The sequence below is a fragment of the Macrobrachium nipponense genome, chromosome 17 (genome assembly GCF_015104395.2).
Source record: "Macrobrachium nipponense isolate FS-2020 chromosome 17, ASM1510439v2, whole genome shotgun sequence".
In the NCBI taxonomy this organism is placed as follows: Eukaryota; Metazoa; Arthropoda; class Malacostraca; order Decapoda; family Palaemonidae; genus Macrobrachium; species Macrobrachium nipponense.
In genome coordinates, this window is record NC_087210.1 from 87,168,788 (window position 1) to 87,194,000 (window position 25,213).

The following is a 25,213-nucleotide window of genomic DNA, read 5'->3' on the forward strand; positions in this document are numbered from 1 at the left end:
TTCTTGTACTGGGAGTAGCCCGCCCCAACTGCTCAAAGAGGCGTCTGTGTGGACTATCAGAGACGGTGGGGGAAATTGTAGTGGCACTGATTTGGAGAGACTCCGGACTTCCGTCCATGGACGGAGTCTTTTCTTTAATATCGGCGGAATCAGAGAGATTTTGTCTCTAAACTTGTTGTTGGCTCTTTTCCGCCAGACTTTATTGATATCCTTCAGTCTGGCTTTCAATAGAACATCTGTTATTGAGGTAAACTGAAGAGAACCTACAATTCTCTCTTGGGTACGACGAGAAGCGCTTTTGTTCTTGAGGAACTGTCTCATAGCCTTCGCTATCTCTCTGCACTTTTTTGGTGGGAGAGATAGTTTGTGTGCGCTTAGGTCCCATTGAATTCCCAACCATTGAAAGCAGGACGCCGGAATGAGACGGGACTTTTCCTTGTTTATTCGGAAACCCAGATTTTCTAGGAATTCTATTACTTTGGCTGCTGCCTTGCGACATTCCTCGTCGTTGGTTGCCCAAATAAGCAAGTCGTATAGGTAAGCTACTAACATTACACCTTGAGCTCTCAGCTCTTGGACTACTGTCTCTCCTAGCTTGGTGAATATTCTGGGCGCTACGTTGAGCCCAAATGACATGACTGAATGAGTAAGCTTGTTTTCCTAGTTTGAAGCCTAGGTATGGAGAGAAGTTTCTTGCTATCAGTACATGATAGTAAGCGTCTGTAAGATCGATAGAGGTGGTGACGACCCTACAGGGAAGTAAGGTCCGCACCTGCGAGACGGTCAGCATGCAGAACTTGATGCATTGAATGTATGAGTTGAGACGGGACAGGTCCAGAATCACTCTTCGTTTGTCCGAGTCTTTCTTCGGTACACTGAACATACGTCCTTGAAATTTCAGGCGACTGACTTTCTTTATTGCCTTCTTTTGAAGAAGATCTTTGGCATAGTCTAGTAGGTCTGTCGTTGGAATCTGGTGAAAACTGACTGGTGGAGGAGGCCCTTTCTTCCATTTCTACCCCAGACCTTTCAATACAATACTGTGGGCCCATGGACTGAAGGTCCAATGGTCCCGGAAGAGATACAGTCTCCTGCTCACCTGCGGAGCCTCACTAATTGGTTGAGGTCTTGCTTCCTCTGCCTCCTCTGAAGCTCCTGCCTCTAGAGCTAGCTCTCTGTCGGAAGGCACCTCTGGCTCTGCTACTCCTTGCATGCTTATTGAAGGAGGCGTTGAAAGCTGGGGAAGTTACCAGGGCAGTTGAGCTCGAAGGCTGTTGAGTCTGTTGACTCTGCAGCAGGAAAAACTGTTGTTGTGGCTGTGCCTTAGATGTTGAAGGCTTGCCAATCTGGGAGACAGGAACAGCTTGTACTACCGTCTGAGGTTGAGAGGACTGGAAAGGCTGGTATTTCCTCAGCCTCTTCCTAGCTTTGGATTGTGGTCCGGGGGTCTCAAACTTCCTTTTGAAGGGAAGTCCCCAACGGACACGAAGGTTCTGGTTAGCTCTAGCTGCTTCGCTGAGGACGCTGTTAACCATGTCCTAAGGAAAGAGGTTGGCCCCCCAAATCGATGCCTTTATGAGCCTGTTCAATTTGTGTCTGATGGAAGCATTAGCAAAAACATGCTTCCTGCAAGCTCATCTAGCCACTATAAAGTCATACAGGTCTGATTGAAAAGCCTGTAATAGTGACTTTGTGAGGACCCGAAATAGAGGCTCCTCTGCAAAGGTCGTAGCAGTCAACTCTGCAGTGGTGACTGAGTTAATTGACCTATTCAGCCTTCACCTTGCTTTGAATTCCGCCTTAACCATGGGGTCCGGAATCCTAGGCAAACGTTCACTGAATTGTGGGAGGCACACTCCTGGTCGAGTTTGCCCACCATGAACGTTGCCAGAGAGTCAGCCCAACACTCTAAATCCCCGGGGAAGAGCAAGGAGGTAGCCTCCGTCTCTTTTAGCCGAGGCATAGGTTTTTCCTCCATTGCGGCTTGCAGTGTCAATTCTGCAACCTTTGACGTACAAGGAGTCGGAACTTCGTGTGGGGCCAGAAACATAGTGTAGCAACCTTTATGGGGTGTCAAATTTGTGTTGACACACTCCCATTCTGTGAGGGTGCGGACCCATGCAGATTGAGCCTGGTCCCTAGGGTAGATGACCGTCTCTTTTGGGACTTTGTCTACCCTGACTAGCGCATCCTCGGCTAGTCTAGCATAGCCTGGGAAGGGAAATTGTAGGCCCACCGGGAAGAACTCAAGTCTTCCACCGGTCGGGTTCCGCAACCTTCAATGGTAAGCTTGCCATTGAAGGTTGCTGTTTTCAAATGGCGGAAACTTAGATGTGTCCGGCACCGTTAAGGACTGCGGTGTGGTTCCGGACTGGAGGAATTCGGACACTAATTCCTCCTGGGCCTGTAACCTCTGGGTCAGCGACAAGATGGATTGACCCGAAGTCTCTAGGCCTGGGGCGAGCTGAGTGGACACCGATTCCAGCCTCGAATCCACTACTTCGCTCATCTTCCACATGAGAAGATTCGTGAAAGCCTCCTGGTCGAAGCAAGACTCTGCCGGTCTGGCTTTGGAAGACTTAGCTCTCGACCCCTTGAGTGGGGGAGTAGCCTTAGCCGAGGAAGCCGAAGTCGAAGGCTTGGGACCCAATGACGACCTTGCGGAGTCTACTGGGGAAGGCTTGGTTGGTTTAACCACCTTCGGCAGGGATCTCATCTTCCAGGCCTTGACCTTGGGGATTACTGAGGCCGATCTATCCCAAGTGGGGGTGGACTTCATAGGGAAGCCCTGAAAGGAAGGAGGAGAAGAAGGGAGTAGAACTAAGGGTGGGGGGGTTGAGTTTCCTGGCGGATGCCCTCGATAATAGGAGCCGCCACTGCCGTCGGTACTGCTGCCGAAAAAGGAGCATTGGGATAAAGGCGAGAACACAGCTCTTCCGACAGCATATAAGGTTGGCCGGATTTCGCGATCCTTCCGAAGCCTCCTACCCAGGCCTTAAGGGAAGCCATCGAAGAAGCCTTGAGCGCCAAAGTAACCTGTAAAAAATAACCACATTAGATTCCCCAGTGTCGAGGAATTTTCCCCCAAAGCCAAAGTGTAACAAAAATTTCACAGAAACAATGAGGCGAGTCTGTTACTTACTGACTCGTCTCTTACGATCTTCACCAGGTTCGTAGCACACCGTACAGGTTTCCGGGTGCCAAACCATACTTCCGTCCACAAGGATGGCGCAGTTGGCATGGGATTGGCAGACCTCATGCCCGTACGGCCTGTGCAGGACGGCCAGACAACCCATCACCTGGCAAACGAACCATCTGTAAGTTGAAAAAGCAAATGAGTATCATCAAATAACGCTGCCGGAGTTAATTCCGGCGGGATGAGTATACTTCAACTAGATACTTAACCAGTTAAAGGCGAAATTGGGTATAATTTTCAACTTACTTGTTATTAATAAAGCTCTGGATGTCTCTGCTTGCTCTGGAATCCATACTTGGGATCGGCAAAGCTATAACAAGCGGAGAGGGCCTGATACGAGCAGAACAGGGGAATAAGGTAAAACCTAAGCCTGAGTCTGATCGTATCGAAGTAGAGTAATGCAACGTAACCAATTGTAGGTGCATTCTCTGAACCCCGTTCCGCCCCCACCGGAGTGGGGAGCAGCGATAGCATAGAAGATGGAAAACAGAGCGGCGGGAACAACGGTACAATAAACTCCGGTGTATACTTTCTGGCGTGTGTGATGGTAGACCGCACTACATCGGAACAAATACGGGTCTGGAGACATACCAACAGAGGCTAGCTAAATAAAACATACCCTAACATAATCTCTCAAAGACTTCACCTACTCCGGAGTCCAAACCTCGTTATCATAACAGTAAAACCCAGCGGGGACAGGCTGATATGAGCAGAACAGGGAAAATAGGTAAAACCTAGGCCTGAGTCTGATCACACCGGGGAAGAGAAGCAATTCTAAGGTAATTAGAACGCAGCTCTAAGCCCAGGTCCGCCCCCACATGAGTGGGGAGGCAGTGACAACATAGAGGAGAATAGACAACAGAGCAGCGGAGCAGTGGCACGTACAATCCGGCGTACAGCCTACTGGCTGGTGTGATGGTAGACCCCACCTGGCTAGAGGATCCACAGGCCCGGAGACATGCCAAAAGAGATTACAAAATTTACTAATCACCCAATCTCATCCGACTAATCCCCTGGAAAAGCTATACGTTCTAGCCGTCGTTCATTGGTAGGATTACTTGAGCAGCGAGCTAGCTAGGCAGCACCAAAACGAGACTGGGGCAGTGGGGTGGGGGTGGGGGTGGGGGTGGGGGGGGGGGAGTGTCTGGAGGAGAGTGGACGAGTCGTGATTGCCTGGCCACAGCATCCGATCAGTGACCCACCACCTCTCGGGAGCTGTAACTAGCCTACCACTAAAGCGGGCAGAAGACGGTAAGCCAACTGATACCCTAAAGGGAGCAAAGGCCCAGGCTACACACAAGACAATCATAAAATAATTGATGAGGAATTACTGGAAGAACTGCGAAAGGAGGGAAGGGGGAACGCACCCAGCTAAGAACCCAGTCTAACCCTCTGAGATCGGTACAGATCCGGTCAGGTAGGCTAGCATGGCCTCCAAAGGACGTCATGAAGCGGACGGATAGAACCTAACTAAACCCTCCAAAATCGAATCTTCTGATTTGGTCAGGTACGATAGGTCTAGACCCTACAAACATGACACGAGAGGGACTCTCTGTCCTGGACCACTCTCCCAGCAAGCATAATTGCCTGGTCAAGAGGCGGTAAGGATGGAGCCGAAAGGTGGAGGGGCATAAGACTGCCTGGCCTACCTTCCAAAACCTAGCCTAGGTCTGGTTGGGTATGCCAGGGAAGGGCATCGCAAGGACTTTCAACCTCAACAAAAGAAAATAAATATCTGAATAGTTTATCACAAAGGTGCATATAATCGAGTGCATTACTGACTAACATCGAAAAACACACTAAAAGAATGCATGCATGAGTACCGCGAGAGAGAGAGAGGAATCGCCCTCTCCACAAAAAACTGGCGTACTGCTAGGCTAGCCTAAAAGCCAAAAACACACTACTTGCGTATAACATGAAAAATAAAATAAAATCGTACGTACGAGGGGAAACCAACACGCTCCTGAGGGGCTGAGGATAACAAAGGAGCCACAAAAGGCTATAAATAACAAAAGATAAACGTAAAAGAAGAGGCCTCAGAGTACGTCAGGAGCGAGTTAGGCTCAACAACGTAAGGATAAAATTTGTAAAACCAATGCTCCAGAAAACAACAGGAGCGAGAATAATGAAAAGGCATACGAAAACAGTAGTCTAAACAGTGAAATGCAAACGATGGAGGCAAAATTCATCATAAAATAACAATTGAGAAAAAACACACGCCGCGAATGATGCACCCAAAATGGCGGATATAAAAGGAGCGTCAGCCCGGTTCGCGAGAACAAAGGGACCAAAAAAGGGCTAAAAAAGGGATGCAACGTGCCCTCACGAGATACAAAAACGAAAAATGGAATACTCAACTTAGATGAAGAAGCTTGGGGCTCTGGGGCAGACATGCTTCGCCAAAAAACACTTGAAGAGGACAGCAAAAAAAGCGCGTATGGACACTGAATGTGGTAATACAGGAATGAAGCCTTCAGGCAGGAGTTGTAGTAGTAGCGAGCGGAAGGTAGACGTAAAGTAGACATTGTAACGGTACCTATATAGAGAGGGGTTTTGAGAGGAGTCTTCTAATTGGCAGAATATCTGTGGTAGTGGCTTCCACTCGCCCTATAGGGTGAGCGAGCTGAAGGTAGTAACTTCAGCATTCCATTTAGCTTTTTCTCTGGTATATTTAGCATCTATTTATACCTAGAAATGTGTGCTACAGGGACATTTCACTGGCCGACACAGGTCGAACCCAGAAATATATATATATATATATATATATATATATATATATATATATATATATATATATATATATATATATATATATATATATATATATATATATATACATATACATATACATTATACATATACATATTATATATATATATATATATAGTATATATATATATATATGTATATATATATATATATAGATATATATATATATATATATATATATATATATTATATATATATATATATATATATATATTTATATATATATCTATATATATATATATATATATATATATATATATATATATATATATATATATATACTATATATATATATATATATATATATATACATATATATATATATATATACATATATATATATATATATATATATATATATATATATATACACACACACATATACACATATATACATATACACATATACATATATACATATACATATATACACATTTACATACACATATACATACACATACATATACACATATACATATATTATCGGCAGGGGTTCTGTACCAATGGCTTGATAAATGAAAATCGCTGATAACCAAGAAAATCCCCTAGGCACTTATTGGTGCCAATTACCGGATTTCGGTATCAATAACCGGTTAATGGCACCTCTATTAGGTATGTATTAGCTACTAGCGACAATACTCTACCATCTGCGCATAACCAGAAATCGGTGCTAGACAAGCCCCATAAAACCGGACCGCCAATAACCAGGGACTGCCTACACTGACAGATATCGTACAGTAATTACGAAAGAAGGGGAAAATATGGACAGTCAGAAAATGCTAAAAAAAAAAAAAAATTAACAAAATATTTTCTGATACGAAATAAGCAACTCTGAACTGCCTATTTGAGCCAAGGAGACTAAAAAATGTTTGCAGTCACAGGGCACACGATACAATTGGGCAGGGTAGTCCCTTTCAACCAATGGTTTCAACCAGTGGTTCAAGAGGTGTGCATGGACAGACAGTCACTCAATAGCTCCTCTACTCCTTTTGTCTCGACAACTTTAAAATGGATGAATTTAGGGACAACACAATGCAAATTTGGGTTCTATAAGTTTGATGAGTTTGCTATGAACAAACATTTCTTTATAGTTTTCAATAAACTATTATACATAAGAAATGGCCATGCTGGCATTACGTAGTTGGGGTATAGACTGTGATTATAACCTAGTCTATGACAACCTCCTAGTAGTAATGTATATGATAGGTTAGATCAGCCACAGCAGGCACTTGCAAAAATCTTTTTGGCAAACAAAATGGTGTAACAATCATCATCACAGTAACATTTGCCACTAAACATGTCACACACTTCTCTGAAAAGCTATTCTAAATGGATAACACACTTTTTGTGATATTTGAATTTAGTACTACTACATTACATTTTAAAGAAGTTTGAATTAAATATTGTAATGGAAAAAAATATGGGATCCTCAATGATGTAAAAATCATGAACTAATCATTAATGACTAACTTCTTTTAACAATTTACAATACTTCCCCCTAAATTCCTTGAGTGAAAAGGTGTAAATCTATCGATAAAACCAAACCAAATAAAAACATACTTAGCTGCTTTGTTAGCAATTATCTTTTCGATGAGGCAATCCATACAATTAGGATAAGATGGGCAATGTTCCTTCTTGGGACAATGTACGAAACCAAGATGCTGAAGAAGCAGCAATGTTCTTTCACTTTCTAACCTATCCAAAACTTTATACCTGAAAAGAAAAAAGAAGATCTCAGCATACTTGAAAATCTGTGAACACCATTCTGAGTACCAGTATTTATATAAACTTAGTGTAGTGCATGAGCTTAGGATATCAAGTAATGGTGTTTGTTGCATTTACCTACCTAATGATTTCTCAGGTTTGGTAAATTTACCACTGCTTAAGCATATAAAACTTTCACGTACAAAGATATTCAGGAGAACTGAAAAATTCCCTTAATTTGACTGAGCCCATCTATTCTGATAATGAACTCTCTACAGTTGTAATACAGTGAACCCAGGTATTCCCAGACTCCGGATTCGTGGAAAATTTGCCTATTCGCAGTATTTTCTATGAGGAAATATCCACAAATTCTTGGTTTTTTAAATAAATTTCATCATAAAATCCACTTTTTGTGATAAAAATATTAAAAAACCAGGTATAAACATTTTAAGTGGGTTTTTCTTTAGTTTTACCTATTCCCTACAAATACGGGAAGAACACTGAAATTCTTTTACATAAAAGCAACAAGAAATTAATTATACAAACTTACCTGCTATCTTCTTGTAGTGTCTGAGTGATTTCTCTAATATCGTCTTGTGTTATAGTACCAGTTGGTGCAATACTTTTCACATGGTAAAACAGCTCAGCCTGTTCTAATAACAACTCCTGCAGGAGAAATTTTCACAAATTAATGCATGCTTTCCATGCAAATCCATTAATCAAAGATAGCTTTATTCAGTGCAAACACCAATACATTAAGCATCCTCAAATTACTGTAGTACTGAAATTGCCTATCCCCCCAGTCTTCATACACGGAAAAAAGTATGAAAAAAAATCTGAGAAAATATTAATATATACAATGGAATCCTATATTACTTTAAGAACTACTTCCTTGTTACCCTATAGAGGGGTACTAAGGAAAAAAAAATTATTACATTACTATATAATTAAAAGAATACTTTAAAATAAGAAAGCTCTCCAATCAATTACTAATGCATTTTTTTTAATAATATAGTACACTGTACTCAATGTCTGATTTATTCTGCAGTACACAAATAATTTTTGGTCTTTACATTCTGGTTACAAAACATAACCACTTACATGGAAATTTTGTCTTGCTTTTTCTGTGATGTCCTTTTGGTGCTGGTCATAAATATACTGTCGATCATTCTCTGAGAGGGAGTCAAAACTCTCTCTACCCATGAAAAGAACCCTTACTTCATCTAATCTCTTTCCTGGAGTCACGTAACCCGTTTCTGCTAGTAGGATTTTGAATCTGTCTCGCATCCTGGATGAGAAAAATTAATCAGTACAAAAAAAAAAGTTACAAAAAGATACTTGCTGTCTACCCTAATCTCTTTCTGTAAACAATATTTCACACCAAATCAAGATAAACATTATGACAATAGTAGTTAAAAAAAATAGATTTTCTATTTCAAGTCAAAATAATTTAACTCATAATGCATGCAATCTGAAACCCATTCAGTTTTACAGTTATTATCATTACTTGCAAGAATGTCATAAACACACATCCTAAGTAAATGTACATCATCATAGCTCCTAATCCCCTCAATCTAAACAAAGACAACAAAGAAAATAAAACTGCCAATGAAATTCTTTCGATAAGGTTCCAAAGTTTTTTCTTATTTCTGGGAGATTCTATGAATATTGTGTCATGAATTAAGATCCCTATCAAAGGCAGTAACAAAATCATACATATACGGCCGGGTTTAAAGTTCCCTATGGATTCATGAAATCATGAGACAGGAGGCCATACTTAACTTCTTTTAAAAAGTAAAAGGAACAGTCATTAACATTAATAGGGAATTATCTAAAGGACTTTAAAATATGCAGTACTAAACCAATGAGATTTACTCTGGAGATTCTACCTAAATTTCACCATATGTAAAAGACTATTAGTCTAACAATAACCAAACACAAACACATTCCACCCTGTTTCAGTTTCATTACCAAAGATTTTCAGTAAAATGTACTAACTACTTCATCTTCACGCAAGGTGTATAAAACTAATACATTCTATTAATTTCACTAACAAGATGGCAATTATTTCAGTAAATCATTGCATCATGCAATACTGTACCCAAAACAATAAAAAATCAATCTGATTTAGTTACTTCCTGATATAATTAAAATAAACAATGATAAAGCAAGAACAATTAAAAAATGACATTTGTTAACTACAAAAAAGCGTAAAACTCATAATATACAAAATCAAAAGAAATTATTGATATTATAATAAAATACAAATACAATTTCAGTAAAACAAATTACTCTCTAATTCTACTGAACTTTATATTTCCTTAAATAATGCTACAACTACTCTTAATACACAATTCACTACATCTCTTTGATTGACATAGGGCACCATCACCATGTGGCTATAAAACTGGGAACCTTAAAGAACCTCTAGCATAACCTATATGAGGGAAGTACACATGAAATGCTTGCTTCCTTAAATAATCATCAACACACTCAAGTAATGACGAAGCCAACTGACAAATTCAAAACATATTCTAATTTATTCCTATAATCCTAAGTGTCTAATAAAAGGTATGTGAGAATCAAAGGATTGCAAACAATGTTTATGCAAAAACAAAAGTGCTGCCTGGATGGATGTTAACCTTTAGATAATGAGAACTTTACAACAGGGCTCCGGGAAACTACCTATAAACATGAACAGAAAAGAATGCCTGTGGTTAAGATGTGCAATTTAATTTCTTCTGCAACAACCATAAGAGAAATTAAGGTACAATGTTTTGTTCCTAATGCCTTCTTCATGGGTTCTGAGCATGAACTAAGTTTGGCATGAGTGCACTAACATTTTAATGGGCTATTCCTGATTTTAGTGTAAGTTCTGCTATTGTCAGCATAGGTTGTATGGTGAAGACGATAAAATGTGAGAACAAGGGGAGAGAGAGAGATGGTACATTTGTATCTTATGAAACAATGAACCGCAGTCAGACAAAGACTACCTTGCCAGGCCCCTTTCATTTTCACTTTACATGGTAAATATACCAACATACATTAACCTCTCTATCATTTAATCACTCACTGCACTTCAACTATGACCCAAAAACTGACTAACAAACAGGTCCCAAATTCATTCTCTAAGTCGATAAAAGCGTACAGGATTTTTAAGGAAAGGAATTCACACATCTTTTTCTCCTCAAGTTTGCAATCAAATAATAGTCTAACCATGGGCAAGAAAAGAGCCTCCACTTGCTTTAAAAGACAAGAGAGACCAGAAACAGTAAAAAAAAGAAAAAGAAAAAAAAAACACTCAAAGCAGATAACTTTTTTATATTTGGTACTCAAAACAGTTCTGATTGAGAACTCACCAGAAGCTAACCAGGCAGTTCAAACTATTATTTCAAGACACATAACTGGTATTATTAGTCACCACACACTCCAAATCAGTTATCAATTTTCTGGCTCAAAACTACTATCTATCTATCTATCTATCTATCTATCTATCTATCTATCTATCTAGTCTATCATTCAATCTATCTATCTCCTATCGATCTATCTATCTATCTATCTATCTATCTATCTTACTTCTATCTATATATCATTATAATTATTATTATTATATTATCTATATATCTATCTATCATCTATCTATCTATCTATTCTATCTTATCTTCTATCTATCTATCTATCTATCTATTCTATATATATATATAGATATATATATATATATATATATATATATATATATATATATATATAGATATATATATATTATATATATATTTATATATATATTTATATATATATATATATATATATATTTATATATATCTTATATATATATATATATATATATATATATATATATATATATATATATATATATATATAATTATATATATATAATATATATATATATATATATATATATATATATATATATATATATATAAATATATATATATATATATCAGCAGAATAGTAAGTACTCATAAAATTTCAATACTGATATCTTTATTTTTGGTGACTCTATGATTACCCTTTGGGGTGCTAACACAGTGGCGGTCATCCATCCAACAAGTGATTTTCTATTGATTCATAGATGATGCATCTGTGTCTAAGATTCATAAGGACCACAAATATGGGGCAAATGTAAAAGATAGGTTTGTTGTCAAACAATCTGTATTAAGACTGCATTAATGAAAAATTTAAAACTAGACATACAAAATATAATCCCAAAAGTGTAAACTATCACATTCCGTATGCAATACTGGCGCTACCGCAATGTTGTCAAACTTCTGTATATCACAGACATTGGTTCTATGTTTTTCTTTTTTTATCCCTCCATATGTCAAGATTAAATTTTGTGAAATGCCAAGGGAGCTACCAATTCTAATGACCCTATAACACAATGACATCAAATTCAGTATTAGGCTTAATATAAGTAAGCCTAAATGAAGCCTTAATGCCTTCCAAAAAATATTTACCTGAATCTAGATCACGGCTACAAATGAAGTACTTAAACATCAAAACAGTCATTGCTGCCACTTTAAGCAAATCAAAAGTAGTGACAAGAATCCACTGAAGATGCCCACATATTAAGTTATAGAAAAACAGCAACATGAAACAAAGAAACCAATCAGCTTCAACTAGGCAACTGCTGAGAAGACTCACAAACATCTGATAAAGTTGGAGATATATTTTGCCTCACTGACAACACAAAAGATCAGTAACAGCACAACTTAAAAATTAATCATTACCCTCTATTTTGAATTTACAAGCAACATATCAAAATAGATACTCTATGTATGTACTACAACTACCATAAATAAGGTACAGTACTCTAGCCATGTCTACAGTTAATGTGACTTCTAAACCCAAATAAAAATGTAGCGTGAATCAAGCATAACAATTTCAATAAAACAATCTACCAGTTGTAGTAAAGTTATGTAATCCAACTGAACAATGTTATCTTGCTACACTAGAACGTCTCTAAAATTTGACTTTTTAACTACATAAAAGAATAAAAGAGATCATGCACTCAGAAAGTTGACAGTACCTTCTTGGTAGCCTGAATGTAGCAGAAATAAAATCGCAATTAGTACATAAACATCATTATTGGATATCACAATAAAAATATTGACAAAGTACTTAAAACTTAAAGCCTTATAAAAATATTTCAGAATACCACACAAAATAGAAACTTCTATATATGTCTGTTATTTGTTAATATAAATCAATTAGTCATAAAACAGCCTTAAACTGACCAGAAAGTATCCAGGTATACAAAAAAAGATATTTCAAAGATTCCCGAAGTTGCTCAACTGATATTCATTTCTCCATTCACCTTGATAGTAATTAGACATACTACCATTTGCTCCAAGACCTAACAGCACTTTTGCTGCTTTTGGTGACATGACAATGACAGGATTTAATTTTTTGTGTAATTACATTTATTTATAATTTTGTATTGTTTATCATATTTATTGTGTTTCTCTTATTTTTAGGGAGTTTTTCAGTGATATCTTCCAACCAAATAACCTACGCATCATCCAGTTGCTGTTTTGAGTTTATTCTGCTCATTCTTTCATGTAAATCGTCATAGTTTTTGTTAATTTCAATATGGTCTTGCTGACCATATTTTTGCTTGTAGGGGTCTTAACATACCATTTTCCACTTGCCTTGTCCTTAGCAGGGTCTAATGTTGTCAGAGCAATGTTTGCTTCAACTATTCATCTCCTTTTTGTCTATTTCACAGCAATGGTTACCACTAGTTCTCTACTTTCTTTACACCAATTATTACGTACATGATTTTGTGTTATGTGTGTTTTTCACATTTCATTCCCTTAGCCATTACGCCTCCATACTTGTGCTGAAAGGGATGGAAATCCTGCAGTAGTTTTCATGTTGTCCTTAAAGGAGGACCATCACTGGCAGTGGCATTCTTTTAAGGACCAAATGTTCTCCCAAAGTTACATGGACAATTTGCAAGGATTAGTCAAAAGGTTTTAATTTGGACAGCTGGGTCTACAAGATGTTCTTCGCCATCTGCTGCTGGTAAAGCAAGGCAAAAGTTGGCATGATAATCCTCAAAATATCAAACAGCAAGGTCAACTGAAAACCTTCAAACCATGTAGTCCAAGGAGATGTGATAACAAGGTAAAAAGGAGATGCACTGAGAGAAAGAAAAATGTGTACCCCTCCATTGCGTATTGATATCTATGCATGATAGTCTTACTTCATACCAAGTTTAACGTAAATCCCTTCTGCTGTGTAAAAGTAGCTATAATGACAAACTGATGCATGACAACATAACAGACAGATGGCTAAGCAATCTCCTATCAAACACATATCTCCTTGTTTAGTCTATCTTACTATTAAGTATAGTAACCAAGATCCTCCAACCACATAACAGGAGATGTAAAGACAATGACAAGGTAAGCAAAGGAGATCCATATGGAAACTTTTCCTCACATGTACCATGCATGATGGTTTATCTTGGTACGTAGTTTAATGGCTATCACTCCAACAGGGAAGAAATAAATTTGATGACAAATCCATTCAATCATTTGAAAGCTGCATTGAAAGTTGCAATAACCAAGTAAGACAGACTTCGAAGGAGAGACAGCCCATCTCCTTTCAAGAACATCTATGCATGACTGTCTATCTTTAAATTTAAAGAGATTGAAATACCTCCAAAGTGTGGCAGATGTTAAACATTATACCACAACTGAACTAACAAGAAGACAGACAGATAATCCCAATTCAGCTATACCACTGATTTAACATTCTTAATTCACACAACAGGCTCAAAGGGTTTGTTCTTATATTAAAACATATCTACTATACTGAAATGCCTTTAAACTGTTATTAGATGAAAAAATGTTGAAGTCATAACAAAATTTCTTTTCAGGATCTGGGCAATATTTGAAACATACTGTTGGCAGAAAAATGGACAATCACTAAATATGTACTGTATGTTCTATTGTAAGTGTTGTTCACCATTCACTGTACTGTAGGATTAGGTCATGTGGGTTATCTGTAAAAGACTGGTACGCATGACCAGTTCAGATAGATTAATATTACTTCAATATGGAATTCTTTCTGGAATGGTCAACAATTAAAAACCTGGTTTTATTTTTTAATCTGGTGTGGTTAGATTTATTATTCACTGCCCCTGCCATTAATAAAGAAGATGGGTTTTGCAGATTTGTAAAAAAAAAAAAATAAATAAATAAATAAATAAATAAAAAAAGGAACAAGAATATTTGATTTAGTTACAGTCACTGCAGCTTAGCCTGTTTTTTCAGCATCCTCATTTTTTTTAAACATGAATCCCTCTGCACTATTCTACGAATAAAAAAAAAATTCTGTTAACCTCTTCTAATATGCTGCTGCTTAATGCATCAATATGCTCACATATGAATACTTGTTCCAAGTACAAAAATGAATATATAAATGAAAGCTGTAAATGAGAAAAATGAAAAGCTATAAAGGACATCAAACTGAATACTTACTCTCTCATCTCTAGCTCAGCTTGGAGAGCATTAACATGATTCTTAAAAACTGTTTCTGCTTCATTTGAGTCTAAGACATCAAAAGGAATGCGTGTGTCAGCAGAGTCGAGGAGATCTGTGTTTTCTGACCAAGGGATGTCTTCATTACATCGTATGAAATAACGATCAAAGTCGGGATGGTCACAAATTCTCTGCTGAATACTTAACCAATCCCTGAAAATAAAAGAAGTATCAATGAGCAACAGTAATAACGCTGAGTGATATTCTATATGAAAGCATGGACGGACAGTTTTGTGGAAAAAGCCTCGGGACTCAGACCAGGAAGGTCATTCAATACTATTGCCAATCATCAAGATATGACATAAAGTTCTTGTAAATAACAAATTGTACATTTTATTAAAATTATGACTAAAAATTATTCAGGATATCAATGCCACTCCCATCTTCAAAATTACCAATCAATTATGTACAATACCTAGGGAGAAGTACCTGTCGCTCATAAGAACGTCTGGGAAAATATATGAGAAAGTGCTCTGCTATTAGCAATCTTTTGTTAAAGACAAAATCTAATGCACTAAACCTAAGATGAACAATAACCTAGGCACAGACATCCAATATGCAGTTTCGTTAAAACCACCTTCATCACCAGTACACCAACTAATTGTCTTTTTTATTTTCTATTACAAATGGGGGGAGAATATCTCTAAATTCAATAAGGAACATGATTTAATTGCTGTAAAGAAACTTATTGTATTTATTATCAATGAGCAAAAACTAAGTAATTCTGTCAAATGATAATTTTATAAATAATTTTTTAGTGTTAAATTGTTTTTTAGGCTACTAACAATTACCTAAAACTATACTGAAAATAACTCTAACATATCAAGCATGAATATACTAAACAACTAACTTATGAACAGATAATAAAGGAACTAGTAAAGAAGTTTATGCTAATATTCCCTTAAAACTACCTAACTACCTACATAGCTCAATTAAATATGGTAGCCAATAAAGTCCCCATTTCACGGAGCGACACGGCTGAGCCCAGAAATTATTGTTTTTCTACATTTTACAAGCTTTAAGAAATGCTCCTTTAAAATATGAAGAGGTTCTTTCATAGCTTGATGTCACATACCATATACCAAGACCATTCAGCAGCTATACTGGACACACGTTTCTCCTTAATACCATACAGAGTTTCAGGTTTATAACTTTTTCATATAATCCCATAAAATCCAAGAAGGCTTTGGTTACATGAATCAAATCATTCATGGTCAAAGAATAACCATATCCATTATTTACAAAAAAAACTAATGTTCTAGTGAAACATTAACCATGATCACTATAAACTCCCCTCTTACTCTCTCTAACTGACACAAAAATACAAATCACATTAAATAAACATGATTACGATATCTTTCTAAGATATCAACAAAACAGTGATATTGAATATTCCGCAAAAAAATAAAATTTAGTAAACTTGAAATTATCCATTGTCTATTACATTGCAAAAAACTGAGTACAAGAACCAAACAACCATCACACTTTACATAAATACTATAGTGGAGAATTCTGACAAGACATAAAATATACTTTTCATAACAGTGACATCCCATTATTTATGTAACACAATAGTAGACCTTATCATTATCTTAAGAAACACTGATAACCACTATGAGAGACCATTAAAGACTAAACTTCAACTAGTACAAAGTAATGCTAATAAAATTTACTTCTATTGTATAGTCATTAATTAATAAATAAAATGGGCTTTGAGGAGTGAAACGGACTTCAATTTGGCATAAGAAATTTCCACAAAGAATTATGGTACAGGTGAACTTTGAAAGCATCCACTCTGCAGCATATAAACTAACAGTGACTAGGGCTGAGCTAAACACTGAAAGCACACTTTGTTATATAAGGGAACCCTGACCTTTTTTCTACCATGAGCTACAAAAATCATAAACACACACATATACATTCCAGAGGATACATAAAACAAACTGGCTTATCCTGAATGACCCATGAATAAAATGAGTGAATATTATTACTGTACCTATTACAAAAGCAATAAGAAATACCCTCCAAGATATGTAGTATGGTACCTTGCCAGGGAACGTAAGAAATCATCAGTAAATATCAAGGTGTAAGTGTACTATTGGCACAGGGCATGAAGGGAGGAAAAAAATTAACAATGAGTAGTGAGCTAAACCTTATAAAACATGGTTCTATGGCTTTAGCATTAAAAAAATGTAAAAACCACAGAATAACTGAGTAATTAGGTAAAACAAAATTTAGATTTTGCAATTCTGCTAAACATATGTGTGACTCTGATATGGATGAAAGGGAAACTTAGACATAAGTAACACCAAAATAATTCATCAAAATTCATCAAGCATCTCACTGAGGAATATTATGAACAGGTTTCAATAAAAAAGGTTTCAACACATAAAAAAAAAGGATGGAGAACATTTCTCAAGAAATGAATAGTTTGCATAGCTAGGAACATTATTGAAAACATCTCCACATCAACACACAAATATTCATCTAGTAAACCTAGCAGCCTATGAAAAACTCCCACACTTTTCACCCATGCAGTGATGCCAGATCTCTTGTTCAAGCAAACAAAATTCAGACCTACTTTCTTTTACAACACACTGCTCTATGTATTTCAGATATCACCAAACAATTCCTTCACAATAAAGCAGAATGTTCAAGTGTTATAAAAAAAATAATTATCAACATTTCAATAAACCTACCATAGTACAGAATAAAGAAGCTTCTCAAACTGTACAAAAAAGTAAATAAATAAATCAATGTAAACCTAATTTCAAAAAGCAATTCCCTTCATAGGGTGGGAATGACAGAAGACAATCGCAAGAACTCCCTTCACTTTCCAACCCAACATACAAAATAGATAAAAAATATTATAATGGAAAAATGATGGCTTATCTGTATAAAAATTGCAGGAAGTAATATAATAAAGAGACAGTCATTGAAGCACTATCATAAACATGAATAAAATTTAAACTAAAATAGCAAAATCAACATTTTTACCAATCCTTACAATTTTATATTGAGACTCCTCATAATCCAAATTCCAATCATCAATGAGAAATGAGACACCTCAAAGGTTAATTTCCCCTTCAAACTAACTTCAGTAAATCTAAGCAAAAAAAAACCCTTACCACACCTTACTACCAATGGAGATGAGACTACCTTTAACATCCTATTGAAACTTGAGCATTTGATAGGTCAGTGATGAAGAAATAAAATCTGACACAAAAATGTGTATCGAGCATCAGATTTGTATGCTATTACTTTCAAGCCTTAGTGTCATTACAACACTTTTAAACAAGTAATAGCTTATGATTCTTCCTTCAACCCTTGAAGCCATTCAAATATTATGTGTTCCATCAAGAATTTCCCTCATAATTTCTCACAAAATCTTTCTTCATAAAGGTTTGTTAACAGAATTTTTTTTACCAAAAACCTTCCTACAAAAATAAAGACTGCGTAGTCCACGAACTACTGTAATTTATTTTCATTTTCGACATCCAGAACCCTTCTCTAAAATGAACAATTTTCTTCAACCTAGAAGATTCTGAGATCTTGTACAACTGAGCCTTTCACGATGAGCCAGTCATTATGGTCCTGTTACTAGACAAACACAGTTCACACTTAAGGATTTATAAGAAAATGTTTGCCAGTTTTTATAACAGTTAATGGACTAACAACAAAATAAAAATAAGAAATGCTTACAGACAATAAACACATACTAATAGCAATCGTTACACTTCTATGAAATAGCCTACAAGAATAGTAACTCATGCTTATAGATTCTCAAACGGCTTGCCAAATATTTGTTCTTGCATAAAAACTGAAAATGGATAAAGGTAAAGTTTAAAAATTAGAGCTATCTAAGAAGAGACCAAAGGAAAGAAATGAAAAGCAAAAAGCAATGCACCTGGGACTAACAGAATGCTGCATAAAACCTTATCACCTACAGTGTATCACACACGGCATATGGTAAGCAGCAAAACCTAACAGGAAAATAGCAGAAACTAACATGGCCTCTAACCAGGTGATGATACTGGTTTGGTCAACCTAAATGTATCAAAACACGAAATCCTAACAAAATATTAACAGAAGCTGTGGCAACAGTTCACATGGCTTTTTGCTCAATGAACTACAAAAAAAAGCAGAAAAAAACAGGCACTTTCCCAATAAACAACTTTTATCTTAACAGAGTGTGTCACTATTTTTTCCTGCTAAGGCTTTCCTCAAAAAGTTTGAAAATTGGGTTTACTTTCCCTATGAAATTCTATCTTCATAAACATGCGGGGTCTTTGCAAACCAGTGCCTTTCCTCAGAACCGAGAGGTGTCTTCAGTACTATTTTCAAAGTGTCTACTTCTTCAAGATGAACCCAAAAACCAATCATAAATGAAAAACCAATCAAGTAACCAATTTAACATTGATGATCCCAAGGTACTTTAGATCCTCACTTGGAAAATAAAATAATCCTCTTACTAAAAAGGGTTTTAGATGTCAAAACAAAATTGTTTTTATAAACCATTGTCCTCAAAGAAAGTCCTATCCAGAAAAGAAACCCAATCAAAGCAAATGTGATTGCTAGAAAACATGCAATAAATTCTTCTGGAAACGTGGTAACTTATGACAATTTACATGCAAGAAACAAAAACTCCAGGAAGATGGACAACCGAAACAAAAAATCCAGGAAGATGGATAGTCTGCCTAATGGTGTGAATGGTCATTTTCAAATGTCTAGCAAAAAAATAAAAAAGGCAACCTTGGTCCATAAATTGCATGAATTGCACATTGGACATAAAACTTTACACAAAACCTTCAAACTGTGAGGATGTTATGTTTTATAAATTCTTATTTATGTACTGCATTCACAAATTTTTAATATAAATTCCAAAGAAAAAGCAGACTGAAATGGCAAGGTCTCTCGCCTTCATTCCTTGGCAGATCCATAAAACAATGTAATCAATTAACATTTACAATGTAACCGGCAAACAAAATTTTCAACTGCTAGGTCAAAATATTATGCAATGTAAAAATTAAAAGCAACTTTATATGCTTTCAATGACATGGAAGACTATGGGGTTTTTATAAACAACCTCAATTACAATTCATACAAAAGTTCAGCCTATCTATTCACTGTATAAAACTTAGAATAACTTATGAGGGTGAGGCACCAATCAAGACTTCATTCTCACCCTTCACACTTTCTTGTATGTTAATAAAGGGAAATCACTTTCAAATTCTGAGAATATTGTGATATTTCCATCATGAAAGATGATTCTACTAGTTCCACATATTTCCTCAAGGAGAGACAAAGATAATCTTTTCCATGTTGACACTTTGTCTAATTTTGGATAGTTTTTGGGCAGCCACCACCGGTCCCAATGTCCTTCAGGAATAGGAAGTGAACGTGGTCAGCTGAAGCCAGGAACCAACATTCAAAACCCTATGAATAGACAAGTTCTTCTTAAGTGCCTGAGAACTCATTCCTCTGATGTCACCTGCTCTAGCCTGCACAGACTCTGTGACAGAACTATAAGGTCAAAGTATGCCTGTTTAATCACCTCACACAGCCAGAATGAAATGGAGTTCTTGGAAACTTCCATTCTGGACTGGCCAGTGCTAACAGGAGGGAGATTTTATACTATCATGAATAACAGATATGATGGAGGCAATCAGACAGATATACCAGAAGCTGAAGATGGTCTGAATGTACTGATGAATGATTCACAGGTTTTACAGTAGACACAGTAACAGAGAAACTTAGGAGAAGAAAAGCAGTGGTATACAGGGCATACATGATTTTAGCTGAAAAGACCCCTTGTGTATACAATAATTAGACTATTTTGCAGAATATGGGAATGGGAGTGATAGAAAAGACAATAAGGAAAGATAACCTGACTGAATGTGGTAACTATAGAAGCACTGCACTTTTGTCAGTTGTGATGAAAAACTTTAGTATGTTAATCCTAAATGTGCCAGAGAAAGAAATTGATAAAATGCTTACCAGGTAACATGCTGGTTTGAGAAAAGGCATGTTACACAACAAATAACTATGGTTTATGTTGTTTACGAGAAGGCACTTAACTGTGTCCAAAGACAAGTATGTACTATTATGGAAGGTCTTAAATCACTTCAGTACTCCCATTACATATGACAGGGTCTTGTCATTTGAATTTGCAGTAAACTGCAAAGGTGCTATGGGGGAAATGTCCCTCTCATTGATTTTATAATGAAAAGTGGTTACAAACGGAAATGGTTTGGATTCGATTATAGTCACACTCTTGACTTAAAATAAAAAGACGATTACTTTCATTAGTAAAACAAAAGATGACAAAAGATTTCTTAATAAAATGAAGTCATAATCTTAAAATATTTAGGAACAATGACGCCCAATAAAACAGGAAAATAAAAAATTGGTCAGGTTGAATAGATATGGAAATCAACTATATATACTGAAAAGCCATGTGAAAGAAAGATTAAGTTATTTTAGTATGATCTGTATCGCCATAAGGACATGAAACGTGTCTGAGAATATAGCTTTAGGAAGTATATTAAGATTCAGATGGTAGGATAACAGTAAGAAATGATCCCACAAGGGAAATTACAAAATTCCTTAGGTAGACAAGACTATAAAAGGCTGGATAGAAAATCCTTGGACATGTCATTTGCACCAACTCCAAAGAGTAAAAGAAGGTAAGTTTCAGCTGGGCTCCTGTGGCCACCAGAGGAGTTGGAAGACCTAAAACTACTTGAATAAGAACTATGAGTGAAGAGGATGGAGATAAGTGGCACTCGGTGGAGGTGAAAACAGAGGAAAGACTTGAGTGGTTTAATTCTACTGAAATCTTGTGCGTTGCATGAGATTTTAGGCTATAATGAAGTTAACTGTGCATATATACAACACACAATTCACAAAATACTATTTCTTCAACAGAAACCCTAGATTATCCTAAAATATTATCATACAACTAATATATTCTGTTTGCTGATAGTTTGTAAAAACTGCAACAAAAATTCAACCATTATTAGAGGAGTTCTTGAGCAAGGAAGTGCCATAAGAGGACACAATCCAAGACACAAAACAATGGAGAGAGTTCTTTGCTCTATGTCCCCCACTTCTTCTTTGGAGGGAATAATTGTCTTAATGACATATAAAATCCTTCTCTGGTTACTGTACATGGGAAAACCCTCCATTTGACATGAAACAATGAATACAAAAAGTACAAATAATATCTCATCAGTAAATGGTCATTTAATAAAAATAAGGATTCAAATGATCCATTGAGATATAAAATAACTCAGCTTGGGAAGGATACATTTTTACCGAGCAACCCATATCAAAACATTCACCAGAATCAATCTTTCTTGTATAAGACAGTAGTTTATGCTGTAATTGTGAAATCAGTTCCAAAATGTGTCTTGCAACCCGTGATAAATAACTCAGCATGGGAAAGAAACATGTTTTTACCAGACCAACCCATATTACGATTCAAAACAATCAATCTTTCTTGTATATGACTGTACTTTATAATTATGAAATCAGTTCCAAAATGTGACTTGCAACCCATGATAAATATAAAGTACACCTGCTTTGAAGAAGAGTACAAACATTTCTGCCCAAAAGATAAACTAGACAGAAGAGAACCACAAGTTACATTAGGAAATTAATACTTTAAAAAATAAGCAATAAGCAACTTCAAAAAGAAGTTTTGCAGGTCAAAATTGGAAAATCCTTTGCAGTATGTAATTAATATACAGCTTCTGTTCAATCAACCAACTCCCAGTAGTAAACTTAGTTAAATATATCCAAGGACTACATACATACAAGCAAATCAAAAAGACCCATACTGACAAAACTTTAACTACCAATGTCAGAACTATAATGCTTGAGTTTGAGAATAGTAGTTTAAGACAATATAATAATTTCTCTTCTCGGCTGGTCTGTACATTAGGTTATTGTTTTTAACAAACCTCGTCAAAGTGTTTCTATGTTGTTTCCTCCTTCATTTTGCAGGCATCACATGCAAGGGGGGAGGATTGAGGTCTGCTTAGTTTTCAACTAATATAAGTATTCCTCTCTTCTAGTAAAGAGTTGTTATCAAGGTCTATTATTTGATCCAAAATAATAACAATACTAATACAGAAACTCCTCTTCAAATTCCAAGAACATCCCAACCCACAATTCAAATGCATGAGGTAAGATATTATACAGATAAAGACAAAGTTTAGTTCTTCAAGATGTAATTAAATGTTGAAAATGGTAGTATAAATTTATGGATTAGTTCTCATGAAGATTTAGTTATACTCAAGTTTAAGCAGAAATACTGGGCTGGACAAAATCTAATGTAGAAAAAGATCCTGTTTATCATAACTCAAATTTGCCTATGAATTAACCTGATTTAGCTCTCTGTATGTGAGTTACTCATTACCACTGCTGTCCTTGAATATACAGTGGATGCAATCACATCATGTTAAAATGCGACCCAACAAAATGTTGCACTATAAACTGTGAAACTATAAAATGAACATTAAGTAAACACTGGGTACTGTACCTGTACTGAAGACTAATGCAGTGTACATAAATATCCTGGATTACCATAACAACTCAACATGTTACTTTCTTTAACAACACTTCATACACACTAAGATAACAAGATTTTTCTGGTGGTACACTTCTCACTGAGCACCTTTTTCACTCACCCGTCTTCCAAACTTGGTATATCAGGGAAGAAATCCCGAAGGATAGAAGGCAGCATGTCCATGTATGCTTCAACTTTCCTTTGGAGGTACTCGTCTTTAAGTTTCTTGACATGTCGTCGGAACTGTTTGGCAGCTTGATCAATCCCAAAAAGGTCTACGTAATTTACAAATTCTGCATTTTGAGCAAGTTTCTTACTAGTTGAGGCCCATACAGACCGATAATCCAAAACTTGAGTGCGCACTAATCTTAAAAAGGCATCTGTTGCTAAATCAAGGATTTCTTTTCTATGTCTCGCTGCCTCATAGAATGGGACAATTCGTATTCGACCACGATTACGATCAACTAAATGGGCCAGAGTCATAAAAGCACTATCTACATTCACATTTTCATGAGATGAAGTTTCGACCAGGGGAATGTTGCCTTTAAACTCCTTTCTGCTCGCTAACTTTTCAGCTTCCTTGACATACACCTGCAAATATTGAAATTTAATATTAGATTCCAAAAGTAATTGTGTTTATCTCATTTAGATTATATAATTAATTAAATTTCACACCATTTCTGTCATGAGCTACAGGAACCTTCCTTTAAGTAAGCTACATTAGTAACAGTAGTCATCCTATAAAAATTTACAACAAAGAGAAGAAATACACAACAAAAATATACAGACCTTTATCAGGACCATTGCCACTGGTCTCAATATGAAACTATTAATATGTTATACTTGCCAGAATATTTTTTTGATGTCAACAAAAACCAATAAGGAATGAATGCTGAATACAATCACAAAAAGACTAGTATATTGTATTTCACAACCTACCATAGCTGCAATTTTTCAAGTTATAAAAGCAAATATAGTATTCCTTTGTCTAAAAGGAATATTTTTCAAGTTGTATGAACAAAAATATTCCTTTTCTAAAAGGAATACTTTTCAAGTTATAAAAACAAAAATATCCCCTTTTCTAAAAGGAATACAAACACAGTACAGACAAAGTCTGATCATGCTGGTGGTAAAATTTGACTCCTAAAGATAACTAGAAAAAAGTTTACTGGAGCTCTTTAACTACAAAAAAAAAAAAAAAAAAAAAAAAAAAAAAAAATTTAAATCGTGTCATAAATGCAACATTTCTTTTCTTAAATATATTCTTAAATTTTTTTAATCTCTCAGAGACCCATTTCTCTGCATTTTCTTAAATCAGTGTGAGCCCCCAAAATCCTCCAACTACTTCATCAAAAGCATAAATCATACCTCTATCTTTAATTCTATAAAAATAAGCAGAGAACA

At 36.0% G+C, this 25,213-nt stretch overlaps 1 protein-coding gene across 3 annotated transcripts in view; it reads right to left on the reverse strand.

Annotated features, from left to right (window-relative positions):
• The window catches only part of LOC135196429 (rho GTPase-activating protein 190-like), a 334,492-nt gene that overhangs the window by 191,653 nt on the left and 117,626 nt on the right, over positions 1 to 25,213 (reverse strand). For all 3 annotated transcript variants that reach the window (XR_010310411.1, XM_064223251.1, XM_064223252.1), the window contains exons 7-11: positions 23,931 to 24,400; positions 15,178 to 15,390; positions 8,771 to 8,957; positions 8,220 to 8,335; positions 7,526 to 7,678 (exon numbers count right to left, since the gene is read on the reverse strand). Coding sequence is in view for 2 of the 3 variants with exons in the window: in XM_064223251.1 (XP_064079321.1) it covers positions 7,526 to 7,678; positions 8,220 to 8,335; positions 8,771 to 8,957; positions 15,178 to 15,390; positions 23,931 to 24,400 (1,139 nt within the window). In the remaining variant the exon portion in view is untranslated. The remainder of the gene's footprint in view (positions 1 to 7,525; positions 7,679 to 8,219; positions 8,336 to 8,770; positions 8,958 to 15,177; positions 15,391 to 23,930; positions 24,401 to 25,213) is intronic.